The sequence below is a fragment of the Rhopilema esculentum genome, chromosome 16 (assembly GCF_057945365.1).
Source record: "Rhopilema esculentum isolate cy_ngs chromosome 16, ASM5794536v1, whole genome shotgun sequence".
Taxonomy (NCBI): Eukaryota; Metazoa; Cnidaria; class Scyphozoa; order Rhizostomeae; family Rhizostomatidae; genus Rhopilema; species Rhopilema esculentum.
The window spans coordinates 7,854,677-7,882,481 of record NC_142830.1 but is presented as its reverse complement, the minus strand read 5'-3'; the positions used below and the strand labels follow the sequence as shown (position 1 = coordinate 7,882,481).

Here is a 27,805-nt window from a genome sequence, read left to right as displayed (position 1 = left end):
TTACAAGGTATAATTTCAAAAATTTTCTTCACGTCGGACCCAACCATGGTGGGTCCTCCTACCTCACTAAACTTGATTCTTAGTCCCCCTGGGCTAAATTTCGTTGCGCTGTCTACATCATGTACACCCCCCCCCCCCATTAGCTGTTTATTAGCTAGTAACCAACATTAAATGAAATGAATAAATAAAAAATTACGCTCACGTAGAGAAAAAGATATTTTATAGGCAATGAAGTTTCAAGTTTGTTTTTATTGCTTAGAAGTTTCTCCTTGGTAAAGACCAGTGTACACTGATAAAGCTTTCACTAGTAACCTATAGACAAACCGTTGCTACGAGGTCTGCAGGGCACCACTCAGTTTTGCAGGGCACCACTCAGTTTTGCAGGACAGAAACTCTTTTCACCCCCCCCCCAAACCTATTGGCCAAGTTACGCCCCTGTCCACAGAAAGTAAAGTAGAATCGATATGGAGAATAGGTCAAATATATTGTCAGAGAATCCAGAATTTTAACGCAAAATGGCTTAACTCTGTCTAGTATTTCTTCTGTTAAAAAGCTACCAAAAACAACGAGAAAGGGGAAAAAGAGAGAGTTAATTGTGAATCGATGTACATGCATGAAACAGGACTGTGTAAGGCCCTAATCTGTATAGAGCCTTTCAAAGATAATTGCTAAAACAGCCGGTGCTAAAGGGTCTTTCTAAAAACTAAAGACGAACAAAATTGGTCAGCAACGATTCAAGGGGCTATAGCTTCTCTCAATTGAAAACAAAGTTGAGGAAAAAGATAAAAATGAAAGCAAAAATGTTTACAGCTTGCTTCATGACACGTTGAAGGTTTGTAACTATTTGCAAAAATAGATTCTTTTGGAAACATGTCAGAAAAAAAGGCTGAAATTGAAATAATTCAAGTATTTGTAAAACTTCTGCTTAATGTAAAGAGGCGTTTACTGATTCCGTTGGGCTTATTCTAATATTATGATATGGTTTGAGAATTTTGGCGTACTTTGTTGTTATTTTTAACGATATTTTTTTAATATTTCGCAGAATTTCGCAGTATTTCGTTTCGTTTCGTTTCGTTTTGCTGATTATGATAAGCCTTCCTTTGAACCCTGCTAGTTATATCGTATGATAACCCACTTGATGGTTTTGCAAATAAAGATATTTTCAGAAAAATTATTCTGAAACAGGCCACAAAACAGCTTTGAAAATTTTAGATTTAATATCATGTTTTAGAACGGCTTCAAAATTCTCAAAGAAAGTTCATTTTGAGTTACCTCATTATTTTAAGTTGACATCAAGTTTGAGGAAGGTTTAGCTGAGGAGGGCAGTCAGAGGAAGGTTCAGCTTTTGCTGGACCATGAAAGTCAGCACAGCACATTTTGGGGATAGTACAAAGCTAATTTGAGCCACACCATTTACCATGAGCCAGACCATTTACCATGAGCCACACCATTTACCACGAGCCCCACCATTTACCATGAGCCACACTATTTACCATGAGCCACACCATTTACCACGAGCCCCACCATTTACCATGAGCCACCCCATTTACCATGAGCCACACCATTTACCATGAGCCACACCATTTACCATGAGCCACACCATTTACCATGTAACAGTCGGCAAATTTCATACTGTTGCCCCTCCTGAAGTTTTACGAAAAACCAAAAAGAGGATCATGAAACCTCGGTATGACTAAATGGTATAACGAATTGGCTGAGATATGACTAAATGAGCTTGTGCTTATCCTATAAAGCCTATAACTTTATGAACTGAGAAAAATAACAGTAATCTGTTAGCAAACTTGGCCATAGCTCACCAGATTTTTGAGAAATTTAACTGATTTTGAATATATGAGAGTATTTCATGGTGTTCTTTAATGTTATGGTGACGTTTATGTGACGTCACACTTTACAACTCTGTTTGCTGAACCACGAGATTTTAATAAATTTCTTCATAGAAAACATTGAATTATTGCTACCCTCTCCAATAAGCCCCCTTCTCTTTTGAGCTCCCTCTCTTTTGAGCCCCCTTCAAAGGCCCCTTTCTCTTTTGAGCTCCCTCTAGAACAGAAAGACCAATAATTCTTAAATGCCTGTCTCCACATTTAATCAACATGACCTACCACAAATTTCTGAGAGCCTATGAATAGATATAAATACACCGTAAGTCCTTTCCTCGTTAATGTCTTAAAGATGTATGATCTAATATTTCGAAAGACGACAAAGTAACGTACAAGTTTCAAATGATTTAGCTGCAAAGTCCCTACAAAACTAAAAAAGTTAGAGAATGCACTTTCAATATGTGATGTCAACTGATGTAGCATCTTTTAACAAGCACCGTTTGATTTAGTGACTCGTCGTCTTTTTGATAAAGAGCAGTTTTGCCACTATAGTGATTGAGAAAATGAAAAGAGAGACATACTAGCAGGCATGTTACCATAATTTTCCACCTTTTCTTTGCAATTTCAGACTTCGCCGTTATATGCTTTAGAAGAATCCCCTTTTATTTGAGATGCATGCCTGAATGATGGAAAGGATCATCAGTTACTTTTAGAAGTTAGTATCAAAGCAAAATCATGAGGGAAGGATCACAAACAGCTTTTAATTGTCACATTGGAGATACAGAAATCAGTTAGGGAAGCAAAAGCATTTATTATGGGTCCTCTTGGAATCAAATGATTTAGACATCTACCGAAAATGGAACTGCAAAGGAGGAGAGTGGATTTTTGATTCCCACTATCGGTAGAGCGTTTTACTTTTCATGTGCTAACTAATACAGTGATGTACTTTACTCTTCTTTCTTTAGTAATTTGACAATTACGTTTCTACTTTTAAGCAGCATTGTTGGCATTGTTTCTTTTAAACCCCCTCCCCTTGAAAAATTGAACTTATTAGTACTTCTTGCTGCTGGTTTGCCGAATTTATTTCAAAGTAAAATACTATATAAAATTTCCATTGTATTGGCTTGATGTTTTCTTAGATAATTTCATTACATTTTAAAGTTTTCTAAAGTCACTGTTGTCCGCTTTTGGTTCTTGCTAAAGACTCGATGATTTTTTGCCAGAATTCCACCGGGTGACAAAATGATGGCAGCAAATACAAATTCTAGAATTGGTGTCTGTAATGAGACTTCATGCAGTGAAAATGAGGAGGAAACGCATTTCTCGAGCTTGTCACTGACTCTCTTTAATTTCAAGGACTTGATAGAAGACCTTTAGCCCGAACCTCGGATATTCAACAATAAAATATTACTTGCCAGATCCTAAAAGGGTATTTACTCGAAAGCTCGCAGTTTATCACAGCGTTACACTTTTATTCAAAGAAATTTTCCGTGTTCATTGATTGCTTCCTCGTGTTTAATCAAACCTCAAATATTTGAGGGAACATAACAGCAGCAATTATTTCAGAGACAAAAGTGAAAAACAAATTTCGGCACCATAGGCCTTTTTCGGTACATCGTCAAAAGCGAGTGGAACCTGTGGGGTCACCACTGAGAAAAGGTTAGGATATGCGAATGGGAGGCCAGTTTTTGAGCAAGCAGACAGATATTGAATATCAGGGTAAAGCAAATTCAAAGACAAAGAATTCGCCATGCTTAATCCTTCTTGCTTTGTTTTCCTATCTATCAAAGAGATAAAACAAACAAGGAATTAAAAACCAGCCCGAGTGCATGAACATTAAAAAATCTGCCTATTTGCATATAAAATTGTCATTATTTAACTCAAATGCTAGCCAGTAGATGCTGTTTTCAAGAAAGGAGGACATCCAATCTTTCTGCGACGAATGATGTTTTAGAGCAAAATTGCAAATGTGTGATTGATAACAGGCAAGCGGAATAGAATTTGTTCATATTCTCATTGCTATGGGCACGAAACATGTGAGATGGTGCGAGAATGTCTTACAGGCTGCAAGCCGCATGAGAATCAGTGAACTACAACGAAAGAGAAGTGTGATTGCCACAAGATAGATGAAAAGCTATATCAAATTTGGTGTTTTTCGATTAATTTATCAACAGGGAATCAGGGGGAGCTAATTTTGCTTCATTTTGTTTGAGTAATAGCAAAAGGCTTAACACAATTGGAGAACCAAGGTAATAAGTCATTTAAACCATCAATATACATTTTCTAGGACAAAGCGCCCAAGGAGATATTGGTATGTGAATTGACAAGGAAACATATTTATCGAAAGAGGACCGGTCATATGGCTCAAAATTTAACACGAATTTTATTCAGCTGGAGGGCCAATGAAGTATTCATCTTGATAACGTTTAAAAATTAATCACTTTTTGTGTAAAACTGATATTGGCTCGGTGCTATAAAAGCGGGTAGTTTCGTAGACAATCGTATGAAAAAGCCTACTGCAGAGCGAGTAAGGTGGTTTCAGCCGGGAGGCATGCGACAATGATAAGGCCAAGCTGATCTTGTATCGGAGCAAAGTAGTCGAGACGAGGAAGTTTATGATAAACGTACACAAATCGGCAAACAAGTCAAGACCACTATTGTAAGCTCGTGTTTACTTTTCAACAAACAAAAAGAGAGCGTCAACGTCACTTATAAACAAAATGAGTAGAATAATTCAAAGATGCATTGGAAATCTGAGTATCTTCATCCACTCCCGAAAGAATAAAGCACAATCTGCATGAATGGTTGTGAAGCATATACGACTGATCCTTATTAGCAACACAAGAAGCTCATTCTCTGTTTTAGCACAGAGCTAGCTGCGTTGACCGCCATTCAGACGAAACTTTTTACCGGTTTTATCGAGACCCTTTTGATTTGGAAAATGAGCTATAAACTGAGAGGCCAGAAAAGAAACTTGAACAAAGGATTGTATTGAACATGTACTTCGTATTTTACCTGGCATGATAACTACACATGCGCATTCTTTTGCATCGTTGAAAAAGTACAAGTTGAGATTGAGAAAGTTACGATGATTTTTCAGTTGAGAATCGCAAAATTATGAATTGATCTTTGTAATCATCATCGAGGGTGTAAAAGCGAGATTTGATACTGGTTTATAATGAAGTGACCTGGCATCAGGAGCAAATATGATGGTTTTTAGAGATAACTTCACAAACAGCACTGGAGGACGGGATGCATGGAATACAAACAGCGAAGAGTACATTATTTTATATGCAGTCTTATGCTCTGTTATTTCATTTGCAACAGTTATCGGTAACGTATTACTGTTTTTCACGGTTCTGAAAACCTCACAATTACGAACCCCGACAAACTCCCTTTTGCTCAGCTTGGCAACAGCTGATTTGATTGCAGGGGCAGTAATGATACCTCTATACGTGCAGCAGTTCATCAAAAATTCAACACAGAGCAGCAATGAGGACGAGAAACTTTGCCTTGTGCGAAAATTTCTATTTTTGCTTACATCTGGTGCCTCAATAACAAGCCTCGCGGTAGTCAGCGTAGACAGGATGTTCGCCGTCTCGTACCCATTTATTTACGCGCGGCGCATGAATGCGAAAATTGTCGCTGTTATTATCGCAACCGTTTGGACGGTGTGCGTTACGTTAACGTCCAACGCAGTCTTTGGCATGATTACTGAATGGAAAGACATAATGAAAAACTGCGGCCCTGGCATTCCGCGCAGCAGCTACTTCATTGTCACCCCAACATTATTTTACGTACCGGGTGTGATGATTTTGCTATCGTATTTAAAGATTTACTCTATAGCCCGAAAGCACCGTCGAAAAATAACCGCCCAACACGAGCCCAGTGTACAACCACCTCCAGTTTCCGATGTTGAAGTCTCCAAAATCGATCAGGAGACCATCATCAATGCTCGGGCTCGTACTTCGACTCTAACAACGACGAAGCTCTCGGTAACAAGTAGGTCGACAAGCCGACAAAGGAGAATAACAAGAATTCGTACAACATTATCAAATGATCTGAAAGCAGCTAAAACTGTTAGCATTCTCGTTGGCCTGTTTCTTATTTGCTGGTCTCCTGTTGCAATTTTTTACATCTATTTGAACAGCGCGAAGATTGACATCATATCAAGACCCAAATACAATTATATCCATGACGTTTTCATGTTGCTGTCATTTCTAAACGCTGCGATCGATCCTATTTTGTATACACTGCTCAACAGAGATATGAAAAGTTCTATGAAAAGACACCTAAAAACATTATTTAAGTTAGATCGATAAGTAGCTATAAACGCATTTTCTTTCTGTTGCGAATAGAAATACGTTGGTACATTTTTTAAATTTCCCAAGGTGCTGTTTAGAACTTTCTGTGTAGCACTTTGAACAGATTTTAACTTCATACGACGCTGGCAGTCATCAGAAAAATGCCAAATACAGTCTTAAGATAGATGTAACACTCTTTGATGAAATGCAAAGTTACTGGTTCGGTATGATCTAAAGGTAAAAATTCTTTAGCATCATTTTAGTCCTTGAGTACCAGTGAACTTGCACTTGGCTCTGAAAGAGCTCACACTTGCTAAAGTTTCTACACTTTAAATAAAAATCTATAATAAAGAAGCACTTCCGGATAGTTCACTTCACTGTAGATAAGATAACTAACATATCGAAAATATTCAGTTTTGTCTCGTGTTTGAGGTGGGACAGGGGGGAATGGGACAGTAACTTTGATTAGAGATAACTGGTACGCTGTTGTTTATGATGCGTTGCGTAAGTAGTTGTTTTAAGAATTTTTCTGCTTAAATCATGCAATGATTGTCACCGGAATACGACAATGCATTTAGGTTTAAAACTATCAAATACGTAGTTAGGTTTAGATTTAGTTTTATTGTAAAGAAGCTGTCATCAACTGTTATTGTAAAAAATTGCAAGAAGTAACCTATCTTGTTCATTTCTCAAATTCCTTCTACTTAAGTATGCCCTTTTAAGATTCCTTTTCGTTGAACATCATTGGGTACAAGTTTGCCACTCTGTACCCAAAAATTGATCACAAACATCGTTTTCGTAGTTACAATGTTTACAAGCCATGGTCATGAAAATTTTTGGTTCTTTTATTAATTTGCAAATTGACATCGTCGTGGATAGTCGAATCAGGACACAAATGGAGATTGTCGTTTCGTCATTACTTTTCGCAGCCATTGAGCCTTCCTTAGTTCTAGTTCTAGGGGTATGCTCATTGAATACCCCGTAATACCCCATTGCCATATCCGTTGCACGGACACCGGGGAACTTGACATAATCTAGCGACTTCAAAGTCTATGCTTCTTATAAAGTAATTCAGTCCTAAATATCAAAATGGCTATGGTAAAACTAAAACTTTCTATTGTTTTTATCAAATATGTCCGGTGAAATATGGATAGCGACGATTTGGTACGTTTCAGCAGTTACCGAGGACATCCCACCCAAAGCAAAGGATCAATTCTGGCAATGCTTTTGCTTGTTTTCAGTAACAACAACGTTTTCAAGGAATGGTATCAGCTTTTCAGTGGATCTCTCTATTGTGTCACTTTTAAGGAATTGTCGCGATTCGTTGTAAGCTACATTCTGAAAGAGGGGCAACACACAATAGTTCTTACTAACCAAAATCTGATCAAGTGACACTGCCTCAAGACTTTGATAAACAAATAAATCTTATCGGCCTTGCTCCTGATTTGACGAAGTTTTATTTTCTTGGTTCTTCCGAAAACATTTCAGTCAACATGATATTTTTGAAAGATTTCGGCGACCTGTACGTATCAGGCACCACGGATCAGGGGGGGGGGGGCTGGGGGGCTCCCACTTTTTGCAAAAAATGCCAAATATTAAGTATCAAACTACCAGAAAAGCCTCTTTTTATACGGTTTTAGCCCCCCCCCACTTTTTTAGACCCCCCACTTTTCTCAACGCTCCGCGGTGCCTGCGTATCGCGAGTAAAACTTAACTTTTAAGGTTACAGTTATAACCTCTTGTTGTCGTAGGAAAAACGTACTACAAATCGAAAAAACAATGATCATGGATCGTAGATAAAGATAGTAGTTTGTGGCCGCCTTGTTTGGTTAGACATGTTCAGCGATTCTTTTGTGTGCAGCTAATTACATTTATGAAGTTTATAAATTTATGATCAATGACTCATGATTTAGACATAAATTTCATGCTGCGTTTATTTGATTACCTGTGAAAGTTACATATGAACAAAATGTTAATGTGGACTTCCCATCTAAATAAAGCAGGCTTCCAAGCAACAGCGCAACCATTTCTTTGTCTACACAACATCGATAAATGCAAAGTATTTGAAAATGTTTTGCAGCATGGAATCTTTTGAAAATGCAATGTTTTGATAACTCAACATTAACCTAAAGGCGTGAAACTTTCCATTCCTTTTCACTGACATAAAAACGCCATCTTTCACCAACAACAGCAAGAAAAGAAAAAAACAAAGTCACCCATTTAGGAGAGGGTAGAAGAAGACAACCGGAAGAAACTCATTATGTTTCCTAGCTTTGAGTGTAAATCAAGTTATATAACGACGGCGTATGCTGCTATTCGTTAGGGGAATCGTCCATGCATATGCTGCTATTCGTTAGGGGAATCGTCCATGGATATGCTGCTATTCGTTAGCTCCTTCCCTGTGCCTTCTGATTAGGCTTCAAATAGCAATTCCAGCAAAATGCCGATTTTTGCTTAGTAAATTTGCATGTCCAGTTTGCACATTTCTGTTAGCATCAGACGTCAAACGTTCGATGGGCATGGGATGGGAACATGCTATTCGATGTGATTGGATGCGATGACAACATATTTTATAGTACTGGTTGCAGCTTCCACGACCAGTGGTCCTCTGTGACTATTAGTGACTCAAGGAAAGACTAGATTTTGTATTGCTAGGCGCTTGAGATGTGGAGATCCATTTTTGCCTTGCATTCTCAAGAAAATTAATGGCAAAATGATGAAGTCATAAAACTATTCATATCTTTTAGATTTCGAAAAATACACTGAAAGAGCAACACAAAATACCTCCAAATGTGTAAACTTAATTAGATCTGTCACAGACTGCCTGAGATATAGCCACAAGAGCACAGGTTCTTTCATAACAAAAACAGTGTAATTTGGCCTTGGTAATATAACTAATGAACCGGGCAAAAACAGAAATAAATCATGAGAAAAACCTAGGCTTTTCCTTCACCGAATCTCAAGAAATTTGAATCTGATTAACAGATTTTGCACATTCAGAAGTATTTCAACATGTTTTTTCTGGTCATTGTTAAAATTTAAAAATTCTCAAGATATATTTTCATGATGTCATCAATTTGCTTTTCTATTGTTGTTCTGCAAACAACACTAGCCAACAGAAGGACTCTTTGTAGAGTCTTTGACAAAGAAATTTAAGGTCAGTAGAGCACTTTCAGATTTTGTTTAGGGAAAGGAAACTGTGAAAAATTAAACAACAGCAGACTTTGCATCTAGCCCTCATGTTTATACAAACCTACGATGGCTCCAAAATTCAAGAGGAGCTTGCTTGATTGTTTATTACCATTACCGAATTCTTGCACTAGGAGAGAATAATATCCAACTGAGATGATACAACGAGGAAAACAAAACTGAAAAACACAAGTTACCGGCTTTAATTAAGAACAAAAAGAAACGAAAAGTCTCTGGAGCTATATGAAGTGTGGTTTTCAATAAAGTTGGCGATGATGCTTTTTATGGAAAATCGGGAAAACCTTATCAAAGGTCACAGGTGAAATTTGAGAAACAAACATGAAAGATAGAAAACGAGATTGGAAAAGGGATTCACATCAGACTTCCTTGCTTGTTCTAGTTAAACAAAGATATCTCCTTAAGAATACGTGGGAATTTTGGTTTAGAACTATCTGGATAATCAGAAAGCTCATTGCAGATTACTTCAAGGCTTAGTATCTTGAAGGTTAAATGAGTAATTAAGAAGCGATAAAAAAGATAAGATATCTCTCTCTAGTCAGTAGATCATTTCACAAGAGGAAGATGAGCATGCAAATGAAAGGAAATTTGAAGCAATGTGACTTGAATGATTTCTATCGCCTGTGTTTGTACCTGTATTAAGATTGATTGCTAAGTCAAAACCTAAAAGCTAACCAGTTTGTGACTTTATTTTATCGTGTGGATTAACAATTCGTCAATCGAATCGCATGATAGTAGAAAGTTCACCTTTGCTGGCTTCTGCTTTATGTGCATAGCCCATCATGCAATGTGACTGATGCGCAGAAAGACGAGAGTGTGTAGTAGGGAGATACCTACTAATTTCTTAGTCTTCATGCAAAAATATGCAAGCCAAAGAAGGGCATTTCACTTCCTGGAACAGAGTACTAGATTGCATTCATTTTTCCCTGAGTTTTCAGGTCTCCAAAAAGATCTGTCAAGGATTTTCTAAGTTACCTAACAATGTCAACATGAAATGCACATTGTTGTTTAAAAAATAAAGATGAGCAATGCCTGTTGTTCTGACAAATTCCCTTCCGAGTTTTATTTTCATTTTATTTCCCTTTTACCTCTCCTTTATTACATAGTTTGAATGTAATTTCATCAACATTTGGTCGTTTCATCAGCATTTTGTTGAAAACGTATCACTATCTTACCAAATGAATTTTCTTATAATGCTTCTGCGACAAATGTTAGAACATTTAGAAATTTGGGCCATGATGATGCCTGAACAAAACAATTACCATGCCTGGAGTTTAAAGGCTACGACACGTCAAATGTAATTCAACTTTTCCATTGTGGAAGGAAATTTGCTAAAAAAATTAGTTGAAACTGAGCATGCTAAGGACTAGCCACTTAAACTGCCAGCGAAATTTTGTATGGACCAAACACCCCAGGAGTGCCTACTTTATCCGCGGTTTGAAATCATTGTGTTTACTTTCAACAAGGTTAGGACCTGTTAATATGGGGTAAAGTGGCTCAGATAGATAAGCTGGCTCTCTTGACTCAGCCGTTTATCAGCTTGCCTTCATAAGAAAGTTCTGCCAACGGACCAGCCTGTCAAATATCACGTGGTCACATCATACTTTAAATGTTGAATCTAAAATAGCATCACATCTGCACTTTAATAAAGTTTCGCATCTGAATAATAAGCCAATGAAGAGAAAATAACGCTATTCTGTAATAACAGACCGGGATAAGAAGGTATCCCTTTCTTTGTATTGTCCAGGCATCTCTCAGATACAAAGCACTACCATAGACTTATATGTATTACGCAGGCAATTGCATTAGCAACACTTTAGCATCTGGTGCGTTTCAGAGAGAAAAGAAGCAACAAAAACTGTTTTTCAAGCAAAAATGACAGATATAGAGAAAACTGAAACCTGCTAACTGCAAATAAGGCGCTGAGTTAAAGGTCCGGAGCAAAATCATGTGCAAAGAGCGTTTAACAAGCATAAGTAATGCGATCCAAAGCAAATGTGACGGTTGCCTTTGATACCGAGGCTGGCAGTTTAAGAAGCAGGTGCGTAATGAAAAAAGTGAAAGCTCATTTCATATGACGCAAATCGCAGGACCTGTACAAAAAGTACAATATTTTCACGACATTACTCAAGCAAAAGCGTCTAAAATGCTAAGAAGCTGAAGAAATCCTCACCAAACAAGACAATTTTTAAATTTTGCGACAAAACAAATCGAATAAATTACTTAATTAGTCACGTTTTAAGTTAGTTTAAGTTAAGGCGTAAAATAAAAACAAAGGCAACATTAAGTTTGTATTAATGTGCATGGAATAGAATCATAAGAAGTGTTTTAAAAGTGTAATTGTCCTTAAGTAGTTCTTCATTGACTATAAATAAGGGTGTTACAAATCTACTTGCAGGGCAGGGTAATGCGGTATTAACATCAATTGCAACACTACTTTTCGCTGTTCGAAGCCCATGCATTAAGGCCCATCCACTAGGCGATTTCTTTCGCGCGAATCAAATTTTTGCCAATGTGAGCATGCGTGGTGTCATGTTCTCAGATTTCGCAGCGAAAACATTCGATTCGCAGAGAGTAGATCACGGTCCTACTCTATCGCTACGAAAATTTATTCGATACGCGCGAAAGAATTCGCCTAGTGGAAATCGGCCTTTAGTCTCTTCTTTCTACAGCACCACATAAAGCTTTTTCCAATGACAGCGTAATGACTTCAGGCCAGTTTGCGGTCCCCACTAAGTCTAGCTAGACTCACGAGCCTTGATATGGGATCAAAACTTGCCTATGGTTGACTGACTGCATGAGATGTCCGCGAATCTCTTACTTCAAATATCAGAAGCATTACAAGCAAAGTCACTAATCCTCTAACAAATGATAAAGAGGGAAGAAACATTGCCACTATAATTTTTCATTTCCTTAAGAAGCACTGAAAGCAAGGGTAGTTGGAAAGGCGAATCGTCTATGAAGAAGCCGAATGCAGGAATACTAATGACAATGAAAGAAAACCTTTTATAGGATTTGAAGTCTTTCGACATGTTTAGAAATCGCGCAAGAGGAATTCATCCTCGACTACCAGCACGAATGAAATTTTCTAACAAAAGAATTCTTGAACAAAAGATTTTCAAATATTCTGAAAAATACGACAATGAAAGCTGAAGGTTTTAGAGGTCAAGCAGTTATAACCAACTAATAAAAGTTCTTTTATCTTGAATTGACTATTGAAATATATCAATAACAAAAAATATTCCTGAAAAACAAATGTCGATATTTTGGGAAATGGCAATTATTCAAGATTAGAATACACTGCCCTTTTTTATTTATATATGCAAACAATGGCTGTAATTCTGTAATCTTTCGATATTAAAATTAACGAAAAATATAACAACTGGTATCGCGAAAGTACACAGTAAATCGCGAAAGTACAAAAAACTCAATAGAAATAAGATTGATTAAATTACATATCAAATTGAAATTTTGCACCAACCCAGGTGGCTCGATTTGAATTTGCCCAGCTGCATTTCCTAGCCAATGTTTTGCTTATCAGTTAAATCCACAAAGCAAGAAGCTAGACTTTTGCAAGGACTCTCATCAATTTCAAAAAGTATTAAAGTATTGTTATTGGGGAGTGACTCCAGGTATTTGGAAGGGATAAACAACGTCTTCTGTGGGCCCACTGCTGGCCAATATCGTCCAAGGTTGTGTCCATTCAGCCAAGCCTGTCCCTGGGTAGAAGCAATAGTCAGTATCAGATTACAGGGTATAATTCTAGAAATAAGTGAAACCGTCTGAAACTTGACTAAATTTCAGTGAGTAATAAGTTTCAAAGTCCGGTAAGAACTCGAAAAATTGAGGAACGATCTCCAATGGATTTGAAAAACTTGAGCCAACCAATGGTGATGAATCTTTAAAAAAACCAGGCAAGTTCCTGGTAACTATTTATTTCTGATGTTTTAATCCCTGGGCAAATGATTTGACTTTGATTCTCGAAATCATAACATCTCTAACATCAACGGAAGTGTTAACGTCAAAATAATTCAATTTTAGAATGTTTGTATTTGTGCCACATAACCAGAAAGGGCATCACAGAAAATTTCTGGGCGTGTAAAATCTGTTATATTTGTTCGAAATTGGCTGAGATACAGCCACATGTGCAAATACACTTTCCCTTTTAAATCGCTGGAATTGAATCTGTTTCCTCAATGCCCCCCCCCTCGCCCATATTTTTGCATAATGCGTTATTGGCCATATATTCGTGCGTGAAATCGTGAAATCTCGATTTTCTATGCGTGATTTCGTGAATTGATATTCGTACGTGAAATGTGAAACATGAGTTTTCCTTCCGTTATGTCGTGAAAAGGCTTTTCCGTGAATCCGTGAATTCGTGGATGAAATTTTGAATGATAATTTAAAAAATTGCCTCAATTTGGTGCGTAATGAACCAATAATAGTTAAATCTCAAATTAGTACTCAAAGTTTGAAAGTAGTGTTGTAGTCCTTCAAGCAGAGCTCTGATGAGCAATGGGGCTGACATCACATTTATTGTTCGCGTGAGCGTGAAAATCCAATTTTGCAGCGCGTGAATGCGTGAAAATTAAAAAAATTGTGCGTGAATGCGTGAATCACAACCACAATTTTTCCTTTAATTTCTGTACAAAGCAATATACTCTATACTCACAATAGCAATATACTCTATACTCATTTTTTTATAAGAAACTGGCTATAAGAAACGAGTACTGGACATTCAGAAAAAATTAAGAAACTTCAGTACTCGGAGCAAAAAAAATTATGAAACTATTAAATTATGATAAAACTGAGAACAACGAAATTTCGTAAAATCAAAGCATATGATTGCTCTGTTGGCCTAGAACTTAAGACACAAGGGACAAAAATATACTTCCCATATCTAAATACAGCATCAGAACGGAAGCGAATCTCTTGACGTGATAAAAAAGGTCACCAACATTTCATAACATCATTCATGACATCACAATTATGAAACTCTTAAGAAACAATGAGTATTGAAATTTCCAGAACATTAAGGAACTGGAGTACTCAGCATCGACCTTTGTTTCTTATAAAAAATGAGTGTATACACTTTAACGTTTGCTCGATTAAGATGCCGTGAAAAAAGCCAAAAAACCTGTAGCTTAAAATTGAAAACGAAATTTGTACGATATATTGCTACGTATAATGTGTCAGTTTACTGACACACAACATCGAACATAGGTTATATGAAAAATAGCTGTTAATCGGTCTGCCATAAAGAGCTTCATGTCGTAATGGCAGGGCTGTACACACGTGGCCGGTGAATATAACGGGACGGTTCTATGTTACCTGACGATCGTATCAAGTTGCCCGATGATCACAATAAGCGTGAAACTCATAGCAACTTAGAAAGGTCCTGTTCTATACACCAAAAGCGTAATATGTGATATAGATATAATGCACAACAGCCCGTGTTAGAGCCAGCTAGATGCAACACAATATAACGCCAAATCCTAAAAGTTTATAACTACGATACAGGAAAAGAGGTGAATTAAATTGCTGACCTGCTGAGTCATCATGATACCTAGCCATGAAATATTTTTAAAACCTAACAATAACCTTGGCAACTAAATAAACTTTCATGCTGACCTTACTTTTACATACGTGAATGGAATAGATGCTTTTAAGGTATATAACTGGACGGTTTTTTCTCCGCGTTTCCAGGTAATGTGATCAACAGGTAACTTGATACGATCACCAGTTGCTTTATTATCGCAATAAGCGTGAAACTCGGAGTAGTTACTGAGAACCGGCCTGTTCAACACAACAAATAGCGTGTACTGCTCTGCCTAAACGGTATCGAAGACTTTATGACAGACCGGTTAACGGTAATTTTCATTTCAGTAAATTTAATAGGTGCATTAGTAAATGCAATATGTGTTTTCTTGTGAGCTCTTTTTGCAACCAATGCTTTTATCTTCTTCTTTTCTAAATATTTCTTTTGTATTTCTAGTTTTAGAATCATTCGGATACCAGATTAAGATCCTTAAGTATTTGGTACAATGATATTTCAAACGTCGTTCGTACAGAAGTTTTTTGTACGAAAGGAAAGCTTGTTTTTAAAAGCTGCTGTCCTTTGTGTTTCGTAATTGTGTTGACCATCATTTATCATTCAAGTGAGGTGTTGAGTAAATTGAATATCTACTTTATTGGCAGTTCACCTTAACATCATATAGTAATATTCTGCAATCACTTATTTTACAATAACGCCAAAAAGCTACTCGGAACTACCGTGAGAAGCTCAATGCACAAGCTTTATATGTCTACTATATGTCTATCTGATAAGCCATTGAAATCGATAAACAAGTTCACGCACAAACAAAGCATTAGTTAGTAAATTAATAATCAAATACTACCGTGCGAAAAACAGCATTAAAGAATTAGCATTACAAATTTTCCAGTTAAATTAATCTACAGCCTGTGAAGCCTGTATGAAAAATTCCCACAGAAAGACAAGATGTTTCGCTTGAATATGAACTAGTCTTGAGAAAGATCATGACATAATTCAAAATAACATACCTTTGACCAATTATCGACACCAAGAAACGTGTCTGCAGTATTACTTGAAGCTTGAAATGTTGCTCTAGCCAGCAATGGGGGGTCGGTTTCATCATCGTAATATCCATCTAAGTTGCTTAAAATTGTGAGCTGCTTTTCGTCAAATGTAATTGGAAACATGCCCCAGTTTTGCAACGTTTTACCATCAAGAGTGACATTGCCAACAATACCCTAAAGATAATTTTAAAAATGGTTTGACACTGTTAATTAGCTTCTGCAGCGTCACGATATTAGTGTAATAATTCGTGTCTTACAGTACTCTATATCTATGATATAAGGATTAACCTTAAGAAAAAGATGCAGTAAGCTATGAGAAATGGAAAGAATGTCCTTAGATCAGCAGGCCTTTTGGATATTATTATCAGTTTAACACCGAAAGTTGGGACTGAGAAAAATTTGTACAGGGTAAATATTCTTCAATCTAACGACAAAACAAACTCTTGAAGAAATTTCTTTCCAATGCACACTTCTTCCTTTATGATAGGTAGACGGCTGCCACAGCTGCAGTTGTAAATATTGATAAATATATAAAGGAAAAATTTAAATTTCTATCAAGTTCTAAAGAAATTTTTACTGTACCTTGGGGTCATTCAAAGGTCCATAATTGATTCTACCTTGATTCTCAACCTGAAAAAAATTCAATATCAAATTAGTAAAATCTAAATGAAACCAGAAAGTATTTTTGTTGAAATAGCTCAGAAGAGGGCATTCGATAACAATTGAGTGATAAAAACAGATTCGATCCATCTAGTAAAGACACCATTCATACTGGAGAAGGAGGCGTATACTTTCTGGTCGAAAATGAAGCCAGCAAAGTAGTGTTTATACGGGACAGATTAGGATCCTGATAAAGATCGGTTTCCATTCTAATGGTTTCTAGTAGTCCTGGCCTTGTCAAAACTTTGATGCTGAAGAAGTGGTACTTTGACAAAAAAAATTGCCAATGCAGTGGAACCATCAAGCTGATCATTAAAAACAGTAACAATAGTTTCTGCTACCTTTTTCGGTGTCAAATCCTTAATTGATATTGAAAATTTGACTCGATTCAAAGCACAAAATCAGGTACAAGAAGCCTTGCATTGACACAAATTTCAAACTCGATTTAACTCTCGATTTAGCTATTTGGGTCTAAGACAGATGAAGTATGCTGACGTCGAGTTTCTGGGAAAATCCTCTAGCCAATGCAATGCATTCATTCTGATTAAAAATATCGTACTGGCTTGGTGGCTAAACATGTAAATGGAGCACTAATAAAGCTGGAGCTCCACAGGACTCTAATTTTAGGATCCCAATTCTTTCAGAAACCTAAATGTGATTTTAAAAGATACCTTTTAACAAATAGAACTCGGTAAAGTTTGGTGCTAAGAATATGAAAATATTTTCTGTTTTGTCATGCTCATTTGCGCGACCTTCTTTAGAATTTCAGTGTGGTACCGTTGGCCCATGATACAAAAGATCACTCTGATGAAACGTTGCTTAAACTTCCTTTTTAGGACGTAAACAATAAAAGTACATTTTTCTGTGCCTTTTATTGTACATTCTAACAAGAATTCAAAAAAAGTTTTCGCGTTGACATATTTCAGCTACGGGTTATTGAAGAGTAGACGATAATATCTGACTTGAATTGCAATTCTCTTTAACAAGATGTCTCGAGGTAGGGGAAGTCTGAGTTTCCAGTCTGAGACACATTGGAAATTTCATATTTCTATATCTCATGCTTTAATTTCATTCGTTTATTTTTTAAACAAACTTATAAACAAAGCACTTGAACTACAAACGTTTTAGACGACAAGTCAGTTACAAGTCGTTCATAGTGAGAGTCAATGAAATTTTCGATTCTTAATTTACATCCCAATACAGTAATTCATTAAAAGAACTTCAGCCTCATACTGGTTGCTCTGCAGCATGAAAAAGCACAGATGGATAATGTTTTTACCAAAATAAAACGATAATATCATCAATCATTACAACCGTATTGATTAAGAGACATGCATCTGGCAGGATAATATTCACTCAGTCTCTTTAGAGATAAGCATTTGGGATTTAAGCCTGGTTTTCACTAGAGTCAAAAGGATCGTATCGATCATAAGAAACATAATTTTTAAGTCCGTGTCGCTTATGTTTCTTATAATCCAAATGAAAACGCCATCATAAAAATGTCTTAAGGATCGTAAGGATAAAAAATCCTTTGTTATCTTGGTGTCATAAGCGTCATAAGTATCGTAAAAGTAGCGAGATTTCTTAAGATTTGAAAAGGGCGCTCTTTCCCCGCTTGTCTGCACGGATCCAGCATGGCTGCTACGAATCTGCGTTTGTTCCTGGCAGTGTATATTCTTATCAAAAGATGTCGTCGAAGAAATGCTAGTTAATAAAATACGATGAAAGAAAGGGTTTTGGATTTCGCAAAATTTTCAAAAGGAGATCTGAGCAAGGTGTTTTGCCAACTTGTAGTCTTTCGAAGACTTGTCTTTCAGGCAGCTGAATTTCACGATAGATATAATCTTTCCGCGCGAGATAGACCCATTTTGTATACAGAAAATAAATTTCATGTTAAGGCCAACGAGAGAAGGAGCAATGTGTGCGGCCTTCGACTGGAATTCAGGAAAATTTGTCACCTAATTCTCAAAACAAAGGAACATCCGGTTGTAAGGATCGTAAAGATGAACAAGTTTTTGATCTTTACGATCCTTATGTCACGAATTTTAAGAGATAAAATCAAGTGCTAATTATTTAACGATCATGATTCTTGGTGTTTTCACTTGATCATAAGCGTCATAAAATCTTAAAATTACGTTCTTACGATCCTTATGATCCTTACGACCCTTATGACTCTAGTGAAAACCAGGCTTTAGAGAATTGATAGAGAGAAATAGAATAAATCGGATCATGAATAAGAATATGATTACAGACTTTGCCAGAATGTTGAAAGCCATTCCTCACATATCTTTCATATCATGTCTTTGTTGTTAAAAATAACTTTCTGTTCTTCCTAACGCTCTGTCTGTCTTCCTGTCTGTCAATTATCTGTTGCCTATTTTACTTCGATGTGTTATAGTATGTTATGCACAATGATTTCTTTTTTATATAAAACCGATATGCAGACGAACTCCCCTCACGACAGGGAAAGAGCTGGTGTGATTGTCAATCACAGTAAGATAAATACATACCAAAATATCCAAAACAGAACCTCTATCCACTATAATACTGTTGGTGTTGTTGTTACGATCGAGTCTACCTTGAACTTTCTAAAACAATAAATTCATTTTGTCAACTATTGATTGATAAACAGATTTCTCCAGAGCTAGTAAGAGATCACTGAAAGTATAAAATTGGTAGGGTATTATCTTTACATCTGCAAAGCATGTCATTGTAATAAAATAACTACAATTAAATGCGACAGTACGAAGATCTATTATTCGAAAACCATCCAAGAAAACAGGCATTTGCAATGTTTGTACGACTTCGATATATACATATATACATATAGAGCACATTCGATATAGCCTGCGTGCAGACTTTACTTTCCGTTGCGAAGGAGAACCAATACGGAACAGTTCCGTCCTGGCTCTCCTTCGCAACGGAAAGAAAAGTTTGCACGCAGGCTAATTCGATACATTGATCAACATTATTCATAGGACATGCCAACAATATAAAATAGTAATCAAAACGGTGATTCCTTCTCTGTCAATGCAGGGAAACTTCTATGTAGCGGATATCTGTTAGATGAGAGTTTCTGCTCGGTGATGAGAAGGGTCCATAGTCTTGATATTTATTACTTTTACCTGGGCTTGACCAGAGAAAAAGCATCCAGGGCAATTTTTTAGTGAATATACAAGAGAGCAAGGTAAGGCCTGCATCGTAGAAATTCCTTTCTTCAACCAAATCATAATTAGAAACTAACTTCTTGCTTTTTGGGTACTCAAGGCGATAAAATTGATTTTTTAGGCAAAGTCGCAGTCAAATCCTGCTTTTATGGATAACAACTTGAAAACAAGACATGGTATTGGCAATAAGAATTATCTTTGTTTACGGCACATTTTCTAATTCACTGAAAAATCGCAAAGTGAACTGGAAATCTCCTTTCCTCTTACCATCCTCCAAAAGAAAGTCTATAGCCAGGCGTGTAATCTTTCCTGATTTTTTCATTTTCAATCACCTAGCCTTCAAGCTAGCTGGTAGATTTGGAGCAATTCAGAGAACACTTATAGCTTATTCCGTACACCACCAAGAGAAACACAAATCAACCTTGTTAACCTACCTCATCAATGAAAACAACTGCTCTGTCACGAAGGCCATCTATTGTCAATTTTCTTCCGTCAACCGCCGTTAGGAATGTACGATACATCAGAAAGCCATAGTTCTGCCCAATCTCCTCCATCGTCTTTGGATATTGACTGGTGCTTAAAGGACCACCAGGATAAAGAGCTGCCAACATGGAATACAGTGACATCAGCTATGACGAAGAATGATTACCAATTGGCCTTACGATAGTTTTATGGAACAGGGATATTTGAAGTAGAGATATTTTAAGGTTATTTTAAAGCTAAAAGCTTAAGTGTCACTTTTACAAAGATGCAATAAAATCTAACTACGCAAGGAATACAATTACCTTTTCTGAATTAGAAAAAAAGGAAAAAATAACTTCCCACACCTGAAAAAGTATGACTTAATAAGTGCATCATTACACAAATTTGCAATTTTCATTAGCGACATATTTCAAAAAATTTCAGAGATAGAGGTCTTAACATAGGCAAAATAAGGACAGGTATTCAATGAATTTGATTTCGATTCCTTCATAATGCCAAGTGTTTAATTTTGTATTAAATGGATGTGCAAGTTATACTTTCGTTGTAATCTGAAAACCAAGTCAGAATCAAACGGCTGTACGAGAAATTCAAAATAAAATCAATAATTTGAATGAAATAAAATAGAATAAAATAAATAAAATATTTAAAATAAAATAAAATATTCAAAATAGAATTGAATAAAATAAAATAAATTAAATAAAATGAAACATCAAAAACAAAACGAATTAAATCAATTAAAAAAAAATTGAATAAAAAAAAACTGATATAAAATAAAATGAAACTTAAAAATTAAATAAATTAAATTGAATAAAAACAAAAATTGAATAAAATAATAAATAAAACAAAATAAAATAATAAAAAATATAATACATAAAATAAAAAAATGAAATAAAATAAACTAAAATTTTATATAACAAAAATAAAATAAATTCAGCAAAAAGATAAGGGGGAGCAACAAACCCCCCAAACCCCTCTCTTCCTGACTCCGGCATGCCTGTCTAGTCCAAAAAATGACATAAACGATACAGAAGTCTGTGCATTCTTTTTTGAAAGCGTAAATAAAGCTTCAAGGTAAAGGCAGAGAGTGAAATTATTTTTCCAGGCACAATTATAACAAAGAAAATACTTAGCAATAAACTTCAAAGAAAACCGGGCAGTTACATCAGTAAACAAAGACTCCGTTTGAAGAAACTCACTTTATCGATCTTTATTTTCCCGAAAGAAAGCTTTGGAATTGGCGTCGGAAGAGGACCCGGAGGAGCTTTTGTGTATTTGCAAACGACTTTGCGAATCTCAAAGTATTTTGCTGTGTAATTGCCTGATTCGTCAAGAGGAGCATCATAATCATAGCTTGTTGGAACAGGCAAAAGATGCTTATTGGCAGAATTGGCGCCATTCATAAAGCCAAAGTTTGTACCACCTTCGAACATGTACCTGAAAAACAGAAACAGGTGTCTTAAGAAATTATCAGAAGAGTGGCAAGATAAAATTACATAAAGAATAATGCAATGGTGCAACGCCATTAGAACCCAAAGCCATACTAACTCAGGACAAAAAAGGTTATCATATCTACGGCCCAAAATTTTGTTCACGGTTGTTGAATCAATAAGCAACTTACACATGTTCAAGCAAAAAATAAAAAGTAATTTCACGTAAAAGTAATGCAGAGCTAAGATTTCCTAATAAAATATTTACACCTCTATCTAAAATGGCAACTATTGAAGAAAACAGTATAAACAATATTATGAACCACAAATTTCTTAGAGGCACAACACGGAAAGAAGGTATTTCGATCCTTTAATGCTATCCTTGTCACTTCATTTAATGCTATCCAAGTATCTGCGTTTTTTAACTTGCACTAGATATTGTGATTGCTTTTTAACATTATTATCAACAAAAGCTGTCACTCGTTTACTGAAAATTTTGATATCTAGAGAGTCCATGGTTATTTTCTTTAATATATGCTGTTGTTAAATTCAATCGGATATCGATTCCTTGAAAGCTACCTAATCAAAAATTAAAATTTCCCGCGAAAAAAGTGGCTTTTAAAAAGCAAGAGGCTTTTAGACCCACCTTTGATAAACGTTCCCAGTAAAAAGTAAAATATTCCTGACATTTGTTGGTATTCTTAAAATATTTTAGCTTGAGGCAAAAGAGTTTGCAGCTGTTTGAAAAGTTTAAACTGCATCACAACATAATACCCTGTAATCTCCTATTCTTAAAAGCATTGCAAAAAGTCAAAAAGTGTCAAAGGAATTAGCTCACAAAATACAATAAACTCTTTTGGTGTGAGGATTCAAGGAAGAATTTTTATCGGCTTGAAAAGTTTGACGGTTGAAAAGGCGAAGGTTTAAACTTGGGTAATCTTACGTGAAAGTCTCAACAGGTCAATAATCCCAGCAATATGATCAAACGTTCTTAAAAACTATGGAAATGCTTCATTGCTTCATCGAATATTTACAGGGTGGAAAAACAGAAAGCTACATTATCAAAATTGTAGCATCCTTTTCAATTGACGGTCGAATCTGTCTTTCTACCTGTGAAAGCATCAGCATTTTTCTTTAACTTTAATGCCATCAGAAGAATGATTCATGAAAACAAGTGAGTCAGTAGTCATTGCTCAGATGACATGACTTTCAGTTAGTCTCTGAAACTACACCATACACGACAGGAAAATCTCGTCACTTAACAGTTCGTCTAGTTCTTCTGCGGCTAAAGATATAAATCTCCAAGCTATTTGCTGGGTACACTACCAGCTGATGTTGTAGATGCTGATTGCGTGCCAAAAGCTGGGATGCTAGAGCCTGTTGTGGCTCCAAAAGAAGTAGATTAACTTATTATCAGTCGGTATTACTTTATTTTTTTATTTTGTTACTTCTGTATTAGTATTATTTCATCTTGTTATTCTCATTGATAGCAACTTACATATTCACTGAGGCATTCATTGCCAGAATACGATCTAAATAGCTTGCTATTGTCGTGGCATTTCTCCGTTGATGCGGTGAGCCCCAGTGATCTAGCCATCCTGTGTAATATTCAGAATTAACCTGCAAAAATGAAGACAGTCACAGACAAGTGAACTAATGTCTTATGATCAGAATGGAAGCAAGAGAATATTATGTTTTTTACTGTGTGCCATATGGTATAACGTCTCGTTTTACTCATTAATACTTTACTGTATACGTAAGATAAAAAACGCCATTTAAGAACCAAAGTTAAAACATTTTATTCCTATTGCCAAGTATCAACCCAATAATTTTACATATGTTTATAAATATATTTTATTGGTTCTTAATCGATTTAAATTTTTCTCAAGCAATAGCTGTCTTGATTGAAAATGAATTATGAAAATTCGATACTAAAGACACTTCTATCAAAATCTCGCTGTAGCACCTCAACAAAATTTTGATTGAAACATATACAAAAATGACTATTTACACATTTTTAAAAAAGAATCATAAAGGTCAAATATTGCACATCCGAGGACCCAGATGTCAAGATTCCAATGTATGATATAGAGCATACTGAGCTGAGCCCTGAATTAGTTAAAAGCATGGAATAGTAGTGACATATTTCATCAAGAAAAAAGAAAATGAGATAACTGAAAAAGTATTTCACAGCAGTAACTATTCATGTTTTCTTCCCAGCCTACTACGGATTGACTCTAGGTTCATAAAAAAACATCTGGACACATGAAGGTAATTGCTTTTTTTGTCATCCATCGTGTGAAAATTCATTTACTGTACCAGGTCTAGCGGACAAAAATTGCGAATTGAGAAGCTGCTATGTTTAATATTTTTATTTCAAGGAAAAAAATTCAGGAACAAAGCAAACAAGTTCAAAATGAATTCAGTATAAATGAAATAATGAAGGAGCAAATTTGAAGAGAAAATTTAATAGCCCAATATTCAGCCATAACAATATAGCGCAGAAAGGCAGAAGACACAGATACAAGGAAAGAAGACATAGATACAAGGAAATACATTTTCAGGCACGCAACAAAGGAAAATCACTGGCGAAAATAACTAGGAGCAAAAAAAGCCTGAAAAATGAATAAGAAGGGACTTCTTATTTATACTTAGAGAAAAGACGTAGTTATGAAGTGAAGCACAAAAATATTTGGCACAACACGATTGCATTAAATACAGCACGAAGCAAGAGGTTGAGCAAAAACTAGTCTTGTAGGAAGAAGCAGGCCTAAGAATAAAAAGCTTTGGAACTAAGATTCCTAATAGCACATGAAAATCGAGGATGAAAATTAGGAAACGACTTGTAAAAGGCTAAAAAATTACGTGATTTTGCGTAGATGAATGAAGGAAGGAAAAATAATAAATTTTACCAGTGGACCCTTTTGTTGGAATTTGCGCTGTTGCTTAAATGGTTCAGTTGGATCACCAGCTCCGAAATCGACTGTCCGATAAAGTTCTGGTATGCCACCACATTGGAGCATTTTGTCGCTATATCCATCGGTTGTAAACAAAATTACATTGTTGCCAAGATACTTTCTGAAAGAATTCTTGAGATGCTTCATATAAGAACTGTCACAAGTATAATAGCTCCCATACTCATTTTCAACCTGAAATTAAACCGTATTAGTAAGACTCTGAACAGTTCTTAGCCTGTTGCATTTAAATTTTTTTTTCTTGAGGAGGGAAAACATTCTAATAGTATGATTTTCCCTTGGTGCTGCATTTTCTGGTGATCGGATTGAGGCATTGACCTAGAAATAAGTGCCCGACCTTTCATGGTGGAGCGGCTGGTCACTTGTTTCAGAAATAAGTGGAGCGGCTGGTCACTTGAAGGGCACAACTTAAGACGTTATTTGGATATAGCGGCGGTGAAACCACAGATGCGACTATTCTCTAGCTGGCATTTTACAAGGACACAACTGGCAACCGTTTGGTCTCCGCACGAAACATTGTGCAAAATATGCAAAATAGTTTCGGTAAAAAAATTTTCTTATTTGCTAAATTTTTTGGTAAAAAGCTCAAAAAAACGAAAACTGGGTGTATATTTAGCCTGTATTACTTTCATATGATGGCTCTATTATTCTTGTAAGACGACTTTCTGTTTTTAGAATTCATTCCGAATGAGAAGCTAAATCATTCACCAAATACAATTTAGAATTCTGTAATTAGCTTCAACAGCATTTAAAAATATTCAAAGACATTTAATAATAATCCGCAATTTCTGCCTTTGGTGCAATGTCTGTTATATCTATAGACGGGCTATCATTCAACTTTTATCGCTAATGGGATCTCTTCACTGCATGTAAAGACAACCAAATAAATGCAAATTAACTAGAATGGTCTGAAAAAAGACTTTATCCTGTTAGCTTTAAATGTGGCAATGGTTGAAGTCACCGTTAATTTAATTATCTCAAGCGAAAATAACCACGCTCTGCTATGGATTGCAGCTGAAGCTTTCCCACCAAACACAGTCTCTTCTGGAATAGGTGGTAAAAAAATGTCTTGGCAACCCATCGCGATGTTCCAAAAACTAGCTCCATAACTTCACTTAAGCAGTTAACTTTAACTACTAGTATCACAAATTTTTTGTTCGAAGCAATGTCTAGAGTAAAATTCTTCTTTTTAAGTATGGCGGGAAAATGTTGCAAAATAATTTCATGCAGTAAATTGTTAAAGGTATGCGTGCGAGAAGATACCACAGTGGAAGTTCGCTAGGGGAAGTTGCATAAAAATATCTTGATAAAAGCGAATAACTGCAAAACTAGACTTTATTGTAAATGTCTGCTTAAAGTCCTGCTGAGCACTACGTGAAAATTCCACATATTTCTACCTCCCATTTGAAACAATGTGGACTAAAAGCAGGTTACGAGCCTTTCCGTCTATCGAGAATTTTAGTTTATAGGCTTCTCAACCAACATTTTTCAAGGGTTGAGGGTACTGTTCCTATATTTTGCAATTGAAAAATGTTATTGTTCCCAAAATGGGTATAACTAGAGGGTGGGCGTATTGCCGGGAATAAAGGCTTGACAAAATCTTACAAGCAAGCCAAAATAATGCATACATGGACATCCATTAAATTATTCAATAGCTCTTAAATACAGGATTTATATCGGTTGGCAGAGATCTCATTTTGTTAGATCTATTGATGCAAAGAACAGCTGAATGGTAATCAAAAAGAGGAAAAGATCACCTGAACTGATATTATCGGTCCTCCGTTTTCATACAAAAGTGGCTTTAATTTTGGCAGCAGTACACTAAGCCACGAATCAACTGCACCCAAATAATCTATCAAAATAAAAGATTAATTTGCGAGATTTAGAAAATGACAATAAAATCTACACAAACAGCTGATTTTGGTAACGAAGCTCCGAACAGGGTAACCTGTAATTAAAATTCCGACCTCAATGAAATTCGTAAATCTCTAAACAGTTGAGGCAGCTTATAACACTCAAGCTACATTTGAAACTATCTTTTTCCTTTTAAAATAAAACATGTTCTTGGTATAAACCAGGCAAAGTGCAGATTTGCAGCATATCATTTGAGCTAGTGATGGTGCCGACTCTTACAGACTGACAAGATTTAGATACTCACAGAAAAATCAAATATATCAAAGTCAGTTCAGAATTTCTGTGGAAAAAAATGTATGGCATAAAGTCTTAAACATGATCAAATAATGTAAAGCCAGCCACTCTTCTCGGTTATTGACGTACAAATTCTCCTGTTTATCTAAATTGTTTGAAAACTACATTGTCCGCTTCAAATAGACCCAACAGTAATTTGAAAGGCATCAATTATGCTCAGTTTTCAAGCAAACAGTTACAGCCTTAAAGTTCACAGGCGAACATTTTGATCTTCTCCTGAAACTAGCTACGTTTCTGAGTAGGTTTCACCGTACTTGCATGAGTGATTTCTTTAAGTGGATTCTAGTTCAGCTTATATACTCTCACGCTTCTGAGTAGACTGTGAAAGTTATACTCTGGATTCAAATAAAGCAAGTTGACAATATTTTATGGGAAAATCAAGGAAAAGGGGATTCCAGAAGACTACCGCCGTCGAAGAGATCTTTAGATAACGTCTTCTGTCCTCATTCAAAAGCAACAACATTATGTTAATAAATGCTCTATTTCTGACAATTTCATTTCGCACTTCTGTCCGTTCCACAACCGCATATTGGTATTTACGATACGAGTAAGAGAAAACTGTGGATATTCAGGGTAAGTTACATCCTGGATGACAGAGGAAAGACAGCAAATAGTTATATATTTCGTTAAAATAGCCACAAGGTTTTTCACTGGCAAAGTCGCATATGAAACAAATATTCGCATACTTACTTTCATCTTTAGAAGAACGTAGTATGATTGATTTGTTTTTCAACAACCAGGCCGGAAATCCTCCCTTCAAAAGAAAAATGTTCTCAATTTTAGTCAAACCTCCTTGAAAATTACTTTGTTATTATCACGAGCAAAAAAAGCTTCTATTGGAACATCAGGCTACACACAGGAACATCAATTCTGCAAGCAGGCTCTGTTTTATGGCAAAATGGAAGGAGACCGTGACCAAAAACTTGGCAATACGAG

General features: G+C 36.0%; 2 protein-coding genes across 4 annotated transcripts in view; one reads left to right on the top strand and one right to left on the bottom strand.

Moving 5' to 3' along the window:
• The first annotated feature begins 2,218 nt into the window (after positions 1-2,218).
• On the top strand, positions 2,219-6,814 carry LOC135682033 (5-hydroxytryptamine receptor 1D). The gene has a single exon (XM_065196737.2). The coding sequence runs from the start codon at positions 5,048-5,050 to the stop codon at positions 6,161-6,163; it is 1,116 nt and encodes a 371-aa protein (XP_065052809.2). The 5' UTR covers positions 2,219-5,047; the 3' UTR covers positions 6,164-6,814.
• LOC135682031 (beta-galactosidase) overlaps positions 2,463-27,805 on the bottom strand; it is a 34,985-nt gene continuing 9,642 nt past the window's right edge. The window contains exons 4-15 of one of the 3 annotated variants that reach the window (XR_010515661.2): positions 27,560-27,623; positions 26,419-26,513; positions 24,599-24,835; positions 23,185-23,306; positions 21,456-21,693; positions 20,211-20,405; positions 19,120-19,197; positions 16,532-16,579; positions 15,914-16,123; positions 12,834-13,071; positions 9,399-9,464; positions 2,463-2,520 (exon numbers count right to left, since the gene is read on the bottom strand). Coding sequence is in view for 2 of the 3 variants with exons in the window: in XM_065196732.2 (XP_065052804.2) it covers positions 12,871-13,071; positions 15,914-16,123; positions 16,532-16,579; positions 19,120-19,197; positions 20,211-20,405; positions 21,456-21,693; positions 23,185-23,306; positions 24,599-24,835; positions 26,419-26,513; positions 27,560-27,623 (1,488 nt within the window). In the remaining variant the exon portion in view is untranslated. Of the gene's footprint in view, positions 2,521-7,811; positions 9,465-11,537; positions 13,072-15,913; positions 16,124-16,531; positions 16,580-19,119; positions 19,198-20,210; positions 20,406-21,455; positions 21,694-23,184; positions 23,307-24,598; positions 24,836-26,418; positions 26,514-27,559; positions 27,624-27,805 lie in introns of those variants that run through there. The other 2 variants (XM_065196732.2, XM_065196731.2) reach the window with 2 other exon arrangements.

What these genes read in the sequence shown, in the direction of transcription:
- LOC135682033 (XM_065196737.2), top strand. Translation starts at nt 5,048, where the DNA reads ATGATGGTTTTTAGAGATAACTTCACAAACAGCACTGGAGGACGGGAT.